Source organism: Engystomops pustulosus, chromosome 3 (genome assembly GCF_040894005.1).
Source record: "Engystomops pustulosus chromosome 3, aEngPut4.maternal, whole genome shotgun sequence".
NCBI lineage: Eukaryota > Metazoa > Chordata > Amphibia > Anura > Leptodactylidae > Engystomops > Engystomops pustulosus.
This window is the reverse complement of record NC_092413.1, coordinates 202,109,202-202,121,489: the sequence shown is the minus strand read 5'-3', so window position 1 is coordinate 202,121,489 and position 12,288 is coordinate 202,109,202. Positions and strand designations below refer to the sequence as shown.

The 12,288-nt window shown below is 42.2% G+C and overlaps 1 protein-coding gene across 3 annotated transcripts in view; it reads left to right on the top strand.

The window, feature by feature from the left end:
* Positions 1-12,288, top strand: part of NBAS (NBAS subunit of NRZ tethering complex) — a 415,971-nt gene that overhangs the window by 206,709 nt on the left and 196,974 nt on the right. For 2 of the 3 annotated variants that reach the window (XM_072143606.1, XM_072143605.1), the window contains exons 36-38: positions 255-413; positions 4,011-4,130; positions 7,675-7,798. In XM_072143606.1, coding sequence (XP_071999707.1) covers positions 255-413; positions 4,011-4,130; positions 7,675-7,798 — 403 coding nt within the window. The remainder of the gene's footprint in view (positions 1-254; positions 414-4,010; positions 4,131-7,674; positions 7,799-12,288) is intronic. The other variant, XM_072143607.1, reaches the window with a different exon arrangement.

Here is a 12,288-nt window from a genome sequence, read left to right as displayed (position 1 = left end):
GACGGAACCTAGAACTACTGAACGGACTCTTTAGGAATTTCTATTGTATGCAGGTTTATGTATTTGTTATATGTGTCATTAACCCTCTATTCCCAGTGTACACGTGGCATGTGCTCTCTTGTATTGTATTATGTCACTGTTTTTGCTTTAATCTTTACACGTTTATGTTTCTGTTCATATCCCATTGTGTATCACATCATGTGACGTGCCATGAAAGATGACGGCTCAGTGTAACCATTGTGTGAATATTTCAGGCCGACGTCAAGCCCCAGTCTGTGGATTTGCTGCATCGAACGACTGCGACGACCATGAAAGTTCTGACTAATACAACCCTGACTACTAAGGCTGTGCTGCATGCTGTCAGTGATGGGCAGTTCTGGAAAAAGTCACTAACCTACCTCCGTCCCCTGAATGTAAGAATTCAATGGCGATTGTTATGTATATGTAGCTGCCACTCAGGAATGCTCAGAAATGACATGACATGGCATCATTGGTACATGCTGTGCCCGCCATCAGGTGCAGTTATGTTGAAAGTCTTACAAGGGTCTGACATGTCTAGTAGATGCACTCATTATATCCCTGGTCATGTGATGTCACACAGGTGCACGGCTCGTTATATCCCTGGTCATGTGATGTCACACAGGTGCACGGCTCGTTATATCCCTGGTCATGTGATGTCACACAGGTGCACGGCTTGTTATATCCCTGGTCAAGTGATATCACGCAGGTGCACGGCTCGTTATATCCCTGGTCATGTGATGTCACACAGGTGCACAGCTTATGATATACCTGGTCATGTGATGTCACATAGGGGCACGGCTTGTTATATCCCTGGTCAAGTGATATCACGCAGGTGCACGGCTCGTTATATCCCTGGTCATGTGATGTCACACAGGTGCACAGCTTATGATATACCTGGTCATGTGATGTCACACAGGGGCACGGCTCTTTATATCAGGTCCGGCAGAGTTCACCACCTTCCTGCGACACAATTTTCAACTTAAATCCCGCGCTCAGTCCAAATCTGTTGGATTGTCCGACAGGACGGCCCCCGATTTCTGTCGCATGAAAATCCAATCGCGTGCGACACAATCCCCGGCGCAATCCCTGAAAACTATGAACAGTCTGACGGAAATGCAATCAGCGGACCCTTATTAAATAAGCCCCACAGTGTAATCAGAGCTGTGTGATATATAACAAGCTGTGCACCTGTGTGACATCACAAGACCAGGGGCCGATGTTTATCTACAGGAAGTAATCAATGAAGCTTCATTTTTGAATGCCAGCAAGCAGAGATCTTGAAAACTGAAGTATTGATACAGAAAGTACTTTGGATAATTTTATAACTTTTCATTATACAAACAATATCAGTTATTTGCGGGAATGTACTTACAGCGGAAAGTGGACAACCCCTTTAAGCATTGCACGCTGCCCATTGAAATCACTAATCTACTTGGGTAACACAAGTTAATAACTCCAGACATAAAGACTTACTTTTTTTTTTTTTTTTTACTTTTCTTATCTATGACTTATAGATGGAGGGGTGAGGCTCCTAGAGAGATCTGCTAATCCCAGAGCCTCTGGTCAGAAAACGGGAATCCTTCTGCCATGACTTTTACAATAGGAAACACTTTTCATGGTCATTTTCTGCATATAATCTCCTGTGTGGCCCATGCCTGTGCTAATAGTATATGGTTATTGTGCTTTGCTTTCATTGATGTAAATAATAGTTGTGCGTTTGGACGTTTCAGCTATATAGTAAGTATACATAGAGCCCTATAAACCCTATATACCATTAGTAAGGGCCCTGAGAAGCGGTGCAAGTTTTCTACTACATCAGAAAACTCTCTGCTTTGCCGAAAAACTTTCTCCTGCAACTTCCTAGCAGACTAGTTTTCCGTGACCTGTCCTAAATCACAAGATTCTGTAGGCTCCAACACCTGAAGCAGCAGGACAAAGCAATTTGGGTGTAGTTGGCTATTACAGAGATACAAAAGTACTAAGGGGCTCTATACCCCAAATCACAGAAGAGACAAAGTTTTCAGTTTAAGCCCATTAAAAATTTTATCCTTCAACATCCGTGTGCCAGCCATGTTTCTCCATTGGTCTGTGCCAGTTGACCTTACCCTATTATTATTATTACCCTATTTGCAGCAATGATGATCTGTTGCTTCTTATACTTATGTAACATTATGATTACCGGTATTGTTAATGACAAAAAAAATGAAAAAAATTCAATAAAAACACACACAAGCCAGAAGGCTTGAGAAAGGATTGGGTGAACCTATTTTTGTGTGTGTATATATATATATATGTATATATGTGTGTATATATATATACACACACACACAAAGCAAAACATACTGGAAAATATTTCATGCTAAATAAAAAAAATCCAAATTTTATCATTTTAATTTGTTTTAGATACATTTTACAGGCAAAATAATAATAAAAATAACAGTACAAAATATACAGTTATATGCATGTACTGAATTACTTTTTGTCGGAATATACACTTTTACAAGGTGACAGACAGGTACAAATAAGAGTAAATATTTCGGAACACAGCCTTGACTCCTACAGGAACGGGAAGCTGTGATTCAATTTGTGTAAACCTGCACTTGTGTGACCCCGGCGAGAAACCTCAATGAGATTTCCATGTTTTAAGACCGTGTAAAATTAAATGTTCGGTTCATTACAAAAGTTGGAAAAAAAAAAAAAAAAGCTTGTATCGCTTCAGAGTCTAAACTTTTATCACTTTCCGGATTAGTTCCTGGGCTCCTCCCCAGCTTCTGACAGTGTGGAGCGTGCTGCACTCGTGTCAGTGAAGATGCCCTGCTAGAATTCATTCCACGGCATAAAAAAACACCCAAAAACATAGCAATTCCCATAGCTTGATATTGGGTCTTCAGTGATGAACACGCAGCAGTGTCTGAATAGTCTCTAAAGGAATCACTTCTCCCCTCCAAGGACGTTTCCTAATAATCCCCCAGAGGACGTTCCGTCACTCTCGACTCGCCGATGTCCACGTTTCTAAGTCGCATCTTTTAAGCATCGTCCACAATACATAAAGGATCATGTATCTTTATTTTTCTTTTTTTTTGCAACATTTAGCTTCTATTCCAGATGTGCTAAACGTCACAAATGCACAAATGACATTTATCTTTTTAAATTGTCTAAAAATTAGCAAAATGTCTTTTGGCGCACAAAAAAACCCAAAAAAAACTTCATACGAACCCTTATGTAAGCTAAACTTAAAAATGTCATACAAATGTCTCAAGTCACTTCTTTCCATTTTCTAAGACGCTTCATAAAAAAGTAGCAAAACATGAACTAAATGGACAAACTTAACACAAGCTAAAAGACAAAATAGTAAACGAGAAGGTGCTCAGTGGTGAAAAAGATGGGCAAAAACTAGTAATTCAACACAGAAAAAAGATAAATGATCCCCTTAGAGCAGTGGTGGGGAACCTTTTATAGACCGAGTGCCCAAACTACAACAAAAACACAATTATTTATCAAAAAGTGCCAACACAGCAATTTACAAAGTAACTTATTCCTCTTTGTCCTGTCAACGCTTACAATCGTATCAGCATCCGGTGGACACCAATATAGTAGAAAGAAGGAGGAGACATTCTGAATAGGGTTCCTGACAGAGGCTAGAGCAGGAGCTCCAATGATGATCCAGCCCTATCCACACCTTCTTACTCTTCCTCCCGTAGTCCCAGGTAGCCAAGGATATGTCACTTTAAAATAGCACTGGACCACCTCGGACTGTCTAGTGAATTGTATGCTTGGGTGACTGCCTGGGTGCCAACAGAAAGGGCTCTAAGTGCCAGCTCTGGCACCCATGTCGTAGGTCGGCCACCACTGCCTTAGAGTATCAAATTGAATATCAAAGATCTCGTTACATTCCCGTTAGCATCCACTCCTCTGTCTGCGTGGGTCTGATTGTCCGATACGGTAGTTCTGTGTGTTAACCATTTCCTCTCCTGTTGTCGCCCATCAAGGGTCTGGAGCAGAGCAGTCCATCGAAGAGCGCCACGGGCTCCATGAGGGCGACTGCGGGCGCCGGCCAAGGCTGCCATCCCTTCTACGAATCTCTAATTGTCAATCCTTTTATTGCTGAAGTAAGTGTAATAAGCGCAGCGCGAGAGGAGGAGAAGCCTGTATCAGCCTTGATTTAGATAACTTAATTAAACGTCTTCAAGTGGATCTTAAAGATTAATTAATTAAGGCTTCTTCTCAGCTCAACAGGACAGATATTTATCTCATGCACCTGCTTTCAAAGATTGCCGCATTTAGATTTATTTCGTGTTCGGCTTATGCTGTGTGGGTGTTTTAAAAGGTTTGTGTGGATTCATATAGGAAGTCGTCTGGGTATAGTAGTAATTGTTAGTGCAGTCATATAGGAAGTCATCTAGGTATAGTAGTAATTATTAGTGCAGTCGTATAGGAAGTCGTCTGGGTATAGTAGTAATTATTAGTGCAGTCATATAGGAAGTCGTCTGGGTATAGTAGTAATTATTAGTGCAGTCGTATAGGAAGTCGTCTGGGTATAGTAGTAATTATTAGTACAGTCGTATAGGAAGTCGTCTGGGTATAGTAGTAATTATTAGTGCAGTCGTATAGGAAGTCGTCTGGGTATAGTAGTAATTATTAGTGCAGTCGTACAGGAAGTCGTCTGGAGTATAGTAGTAATTATTAGTGCAGTCATATAGGAAGTCGTCTAGGTATAGTAGTAATTATTAGTGCAGTCGTACAGGAAGTCGTCTGGAGTATAGTAGTAATTATTAGTGCAGTCATATAGGAAGTCGTCTAGGTATAGTAGTAATTATTAGTGCAGTCGTACAGGAAGTCGTCTGGAGTATAGTAGTAATTATTAGTGCAGTCATGTAGGAAGTCATCTAGGTATCGTAGTAATTATTAGTACAGTCGTATAGGAAGTCGTCTGGGTATAGTAGTAATTATTAGTGCAGTCGTATAGGAAGCCGTCTGGGTATAGTAGTAATTATTAGTTCAGTCGTATAGGAAGTCGTCTGGGTATAGTAGTAATTATTAGTGCAGTCATGTAGGAAGTCGTCTGGGTATAGTAGTAATTATTAGTGCAGTCATATAGGAAGTCGTCTAGGTATAGTAGTAATTATTAGTGCAGTCATATAGGAAGTCGTCTGGGTATAGTAGTAATTATTAGTGCAGTCATATAGGAAGTCGTCTGGGTATAGTAGTAATTATTAGTGCAGTCGTGTAGGAAGTCGTCTGGGTATAGTAGTAATTATTAGTGCAGTCATATAGGAAGTCGTCTAGGTATAGTAGTAATTATTAGTGCAGTCATATAGGAAGTCGTCTAGGTATAGTAGTAATTATTAGTGCAGTCATATAGGAAGTCGTCTGGGTATAGTAGTAATTATTAGTGCAGTCATATAGGAAGTCGTCTAGGTATAGTAGTAATTATTAGTGCAGTCGAACAGGAAGTTGTCTGGAGTATAGTAGTAATTATTAGTGCAGTCGAACAGGAAGTCGTCTGGGTATATTATTAATTATTAGTGCAGTCGTATAGGAAGTCGTCTGGGTATAGTAATAATTATTAGTGCAGTCGTATAGGAAGCCGTCTGGAGTATAGCAGTAATTATTAGTGCAGTCGTATAGGAAGCCGTCTAGGTATCGTAGTAATTATTAGTGCAGTCGTATAGGAAGTCGTCTAGGTATCGTAGTAATTATTAGTGCAGTCGTGTAGGAAGTCGTCTGGGTATAGTAGTAATTATTAGTGCAGTCGAACAGGAAGTTGTCTGGAGTATAGTAGTAATTATTAGTGCAGTCGTATAGGAAGTCGTCTGGGTATAGTAGTAATTATTAGTGCAGTCATATAGGAAGTCGTCTGGGTATAGTAGTAATTATTAGTGCAGTCATATAGGAAGTCGTCTGGGTATAGTAGTAATTATTAGTGCAGTCATATAGGAAGTCGTCTGGGTATAGTAGTAATTATTAGTGCAGTCGTATAGGAAGTCGTCTGGGTATAGTAGTAATTATTAGTGCAGTCGTACAGGAAGTCGTCTGGAGTATAGTAGTAATTATTAGTGCAGTCGTATAGGAATTCGTCTGGGTATAGTAGTAATTATTAGTGCAGTCGTATAGGAAGTTGTCTGGAGTATAGTAGTAATAGTGCAGTCGTATAGGAATTCGTCTGGGTATAGTAGTAATTATTAGTGCAGTCGTACAGGAAGTCGTCTGGAGTATAGTAGTAATTATTAGTGCAGTCGTATAGGAATTTGTCTGGGTATAGTGGTAATTATTAGTGCAGTCGTATAGGAAGTTGTCTGGGTTTAATAGTAATTATTAGTGCAGTTGTATAGGAAGTCATCTGGGTATGGTAGTAATTATTAGTGCAGTCGTATAGGAAGTCTCCTGGGAGGAGCACAAGCTACACGTGTCTTACAGCTGTAACTCATTTGGGAGGAGCACAAGATACACGGTCTTACAGCTGTAACTCACCTGGGAGGAGCACAAGCTAGAAGTGTCTTACAGCTGTAACTCAACTGGGAGGAGCACAAGCTAGAAGTGTCTTACAGCTGTGACTCACCTGGGAGGAGCACAAGCTAGAGGTCTCTTACAGCTGTAACTCACCTGGGAGGAGCACAAGCTAGAAGTGTCTTACAGCTGTGACTCACCTGGGAGGAGCACAAGCTAGAGGTCTCTTACAGCTGTAACTCACCTGGGAGGAGCACAAGCTAGAAGTGTCTTACAGCTGTAACTCAACTGGGAGGAGCACAAGCTAGAAGTGTCTTACAGCTGTAACTCACCTGGGAGGAGCCTAAGCTAGAAGTGTCTTACAGCTGTAACTCAACTGGGAGGAGCACAAGCTAGAAGTGTCTTACAGCTGTGACTCACCTGGGAGGAGCACAAGCTAGAGGTCTCTTACAGCTGTAACTCACCTGGGAGGAGCACAAGCTAGAAGTGTCTTACAGCTGTAACTCAACTGGGAGGAGCACAAGCTAGAAGTGTCTTACAGCTGTAACTCACCTGGGAGGAGCACAAGCTAGAAGTGTCTTACAGCTGTAACTCACCTGGGAGGAGCACAAGCTAGAAGTGTCTTACAGCTGTAACTCACCTGGGAGGAGCACAAGCTAGAAGTGTCTTACAGCTGTAACTCACCTGGGAGGAGCACAAGCTAGAAGTGTCTTACAGCTGTAACTCACCTGGGAGGAGCACAAGCTAGAAGTGTCTTACAGCTGTAACTCACCTGGGAGGAGCACAAGCTAGAAGTGTCTTACAGCTGTAACTCACCTGGGAGGAGCACAAGCTAGAAGTGTCTTATCGCTGTAACTCAACTGGGAGGAGCACAAGCTAGAAGTGTCTTACAGCTGTAACTTACCTGGGAGGAGCACAAGCTAGAAGTGTCTTACAGCTGTAACTCACCTGGGAGGAGCACAAGCTAGAAGTGTCTTACAGCTGCAACTGACCTGGGAGGAGCACAAGCTAGAAGTGTCTTACAGCTCCTGGGAGGAGCACAGCAGTCTTAAATTTCCTCCAATCTTATCTGCAATTCTAGAAGCCATTACAATGATATTGTTACAACTTTCTTTTCTACATTGGGAGACAATATACCAATTTTAAAGGAAATGGCTTCCGTGACGGTTCCTTCCTCTAATTTCTATTTTTGTTACCTTGTGTTAGGGGGAAGCTACATACACAGCATACCATGACAATTCCCAGGAAAGCTTTGCTGAAGTTTTGCTCCGGACAGGAAAATTGGCTGAAACCAAAAGCGAAGGGGACACTCTATTTCCTGCCACAGAAGGTAACATTCACAGTGCACAGTTCCTTAAAGGGGTTGGCCACTCTTTTACATAAGTTGCCCGTGTGCCTTTGCTGTCATGTAGGTAATACCTAAATATTCACCAAGTGATTCAGCAGTCCTGTTACTTACTTTTGTACCCGGTGCAGACTTTGCACGCTTCTTTCTTTACATCTCTGAGCTCTGATGAATTGGAGGAGCCGTAGCAGGAGAGTTGGGTCTCATCCTGCCCTCTCCCCCACCCCTTTTTCTGTCCCTGTCATTGCGGATGGACTATGAAAGGAGGGTGACATCAATAACTGGAGCAATGAGAGAGAGAGGAAGTTGTGAATATATACAGAGGACAACATGGTGAGAACAGGGAAAGGCTGAATCTCTCAAAAGAGGCAAAGACACTGGGACATATATACACAGATACATGGCTAATGGAAGAGATTTATTGAAAAGTGGCCAACCCCTTTAACATATACACTCCTGTAAAATATGTTATTTAATGTATAAAATCATTTAATTTCTACATTAATAATTTAATTTATATATATTTTTTATGCTTTCTGCAAAGATAATGGAGCCTATTGGAGTTAAAGGTGTTGTTCTCATGTTGATCACTTTGTAAATGGAGCCACCGTTGGTAAAGTGGCTTCTTCGGTGACCACCCGACTGCTGTTATATATATATTTTTTATAAATTGGAGACGTCCATTTGTCAAGTTCACTTGAGAAAGCCCTCTGTGTGGGGTGATATGCAGAGTTATGTGATGGCCTTCCATTATAGTGAGTTACTATTCATCTCAGTAGGAGTCTGGCTTCTAAAAAGTACTTTTTAAGGAATGTACCAAAACGTATTTGGCTCTGGTCTCACACTTTTTGTGGATTGTTCACAGTAATGGCGTAGACCCTCCTGTCTACTTTAAAACAAGGGTTATCTCCATGAGGCAATCTCTTGTTTTGAGCCAGGGGGCTGGCTATATACTTGGGAAGGGGGCTGGCTATATACCGGGGGATATGGGCTAGCAGGCTATATACTGGGGGGCAGGTGCTGGCTATATACTATGGGGCAGGGTCCGGCAGGCTATATACTGGGGAGGCTGTGACCAATGCATTTCCCTCCCTCGCTTATACTCGAGTCAATAGGTTTTCCCAGGTTTTTGTGGTAAAATTAGGGGTCTTGGCTTAACCTTGGGTCGGCTTAAACTCGAGTATATACGGTATGTTATACAAGTTAAAAAAATATTTTTTGAATATTCCGTAATTTTAAGGGAAAGCCCTTGGATTGAATGTCTGGCAGCTACAATTATACTCACCGGCCACTTTATTAGGTACACCTGTCCAACTGCTCGTTAACACTTAATTTCTAATCAGCCAATCACATGGCGGCAACTCAGTGCATTTAGGCATGTAGACATGGTCAAGACAATCTCCTGCAGTTCAAACCGAGCATCAGTATGGGGAAGAAAGGTGATTTGAGTGCCTTTGAACGTGGCATGGTTGTTGGTGCCAGAAGGGCTGGTCTGAGTATTTCAGAAACTGCTGATCTACTGGAATTTTCACGCACAACCATCTCTAGGGTTTACAGAGAATGGTCCGAAAAAGAAAAAACATCCAGTGAGCGGCAGTTCTGTGGGCGGAAATGCCTTGTTGATGCCAGAGGTCAGAGGAGAATGGGCAGACTGGTTCGAGCTGATAGAAAGGCAACAGTGACTCAAATCACCACCCGTTACAACCAAGGTAGGCAGAAGAGCATCTCTGAACGGACAGTACGTCGAACTTTGAGGCAGATGGGCTACAGCAGCAGAAGACCACACCGGGTGCCACTCCTTTCAGCTAAGAACAGGAAACTGAGGCTACAATTTGCACAAGTTCATCGAAATTGGACAGTAGAAGAATGGAAAAACGTTGTGCCATGTCATAAAGCTGGAATCATCTCAGACTGGTTTCTTGAACATGACAATGAGGTCACTGGACTCAAATGGCCTCCACAGTCACCAGATCTCAATCCAATAGAGCATCTTTGGGATGTGGTGGAACGGGAGATTCGCATCATGGATGTGCAGCCGACAAATCTGCGGCAACTGTGTGATGCCATCATGTCACTATGGACCAAAATCTCTGAGGAGCTTCCAGCACCTTGTTGTATCTATGCCACGAAGAATTGAGGCAGTTCTGAAGGCAAAAGGGGGTCCAACCCGTTACTAGCATGGTGTACCTAATAAAGTGGCCGGTGAGTGTATATTTTATCTATTTATCCACAATTCTATACATAAAAAACCCAAGTACCACTAAAAATGTATTTCATTAGATAACCTTCACTTCAGCGATATAGAAGGTCAGGTATGAAGTGCTTATCGTCTATTGTTCCCCTTCTCTACTCATCCGCAGTAGAGTTCGGTAATATTCACTTGTTGACATCATTTGATCTCCCTCCATATTTTGTGTGTTTTCTCGTCACCGCATGTAACCTGCCAGGTCACCCCCTTCTCCTCTGCCATTTTATTCTGTTTTGTCATCTGACAAGGTTCCTTGACAACATCTTTGATGCCTTTTATATCATCCGTCCTGGTTATGACCCGAATCAAATAATTCCCTATTTACCTGCAGCTGAACAGCCCCCGCTTCTGCGAGGGGGTCATGCTTGACTCGGTTGCGTCATTCTTGACATTTTGTTGAGTAATCTTACCGGATGCTTTGCCTTTCCCCATAACCATCTGCCAGGGACCTCTGTAACTCTTTCAGTATAATACAAAGTGCTAACATTCTGTGCTATGTTTTAATTCCAGTCATCGTAATCAGTTTAACACATTAAGGATCCGTCCTGTTTGTTTTTGAGGACAACTTCAATTCCCAAAAAATGTAATTTGTCTGAAGGGGCTTTTCTGTTACAGGGTTCACTATCCTGAATAACCGTTTTAATATTTTGATACAACAGGACTATTTGGATTTTACAATACCTAACATGTTTTTTTTTTTTTAATCTTTAAATTTTTACTATAATTTACTATAATTTAAGTACCCCAAGGGTCATCCCTTGGGGTACTGTTAGAGCTTATGGGGTCTGATCGGTCCTACCACTAATCACTCCTATACCACTGCATTGCAGCGTGTGGAGAATTTGCTATGGATCTATAACAGTGTGCCATCAGCACACTGTTACAGATCCTGCCAAATGACAGGTTCTCGATTCCCATGAAAATTCCTGGCTCCAAAATGGCGGTATTGCCAGTTGCAGACCAGATCTTGGGTGTAATATGCAGCAAATACCTGTGCTGTTTGGGAAGGGCTCAACATGTACGATTGCATCGAAGTTTGTTAAGAGGTTATTAAGCATTTTACACTTGTTGCTTAGTTAATCAGAACCAAAGGACTTGTGATTTGGTGCATAAGCAGATTGACACTAATAGTAGTTGTCACGGCGAGGACGCCGCCGCCTCATCAAGTGACGTGGGGTGCAACTGTACGGGTTAATTTAACCTACTCAAACTTGCGCTCACCTTTCACTCAGGACACAAATTGAGCATAAATCACACCTCATACAGCTCCAGCACCCCCCAGACCCGCTGCCACCACTTATTGCATTTATACTGGGACCAATAAGTATCCCACTCTACAACAACTCTTGCTTCTCAGGCAGTCACCTTGTCACACCACTAGACATGCACACTCAGCACTCTAGCAGTCACACAGCTAACCACACTTCACAAGGCTATGAGTTCGCAGAGCATACAGGGACCAAAATTAAAGTGAAAAGCTTTAATTGCAAAAAGTTGATCAGTGCATAAAAAGATATTAACCCCTTAACGCTCTGCGCCGTAGCTCTACGGCGCAGAGGTATAAGGGATGTATGAAGAGGGCTCACGGGCTGAGTCCTCTTCATACAGAGGTGGGGGTTTTTGCATTTTGCACAAAACCCCCACCGCTAATAACCGCGATCGGTGCTTGCACCAATCGCGGCTATTAACCCTCTAAACGCCGCCCACAAAGTCGCGGGCGGCGTTTAAAAGACGGCGGCGCGCGGGCGCCGCTATCTTTTTTTCGATCGCCACGCCCCCCAACGTCATCGGGGGGCGGCGATCGGTTACCATGGTAGCCTCGGGTCTTCTTTTGAATGGTTTATGGTTTATGCAGGTTCGTTACAATGAGCCAGTGGCTCATTGTAATGTATGACCTGCAAAAACGCCATATATTGCAATACTGTAGTATTGCAGTATATGGTAGGAGCGATCTGACCATCTAGGGTTAATGTACCCTAGATGGTCTAAAAAATAGTGAAAAAAAAAAGAAAAAAAAAAGTTTAAAAAATAAAAAAAATTAATAAAATATTAAAAGTTCAAATCACCCCCCTTTCCCTAGAACGGATATAAAACATAACAAACAGTAAAAATCACAGACATATTAGGTATCGCCGCGTCCCAAAATGCCCGATCTATCAAAATATAAAAACGGTTACGGCCGGCGGTGACCTTCGAGGCGGGAAATGGCGCCCAAATGTCCGAAATG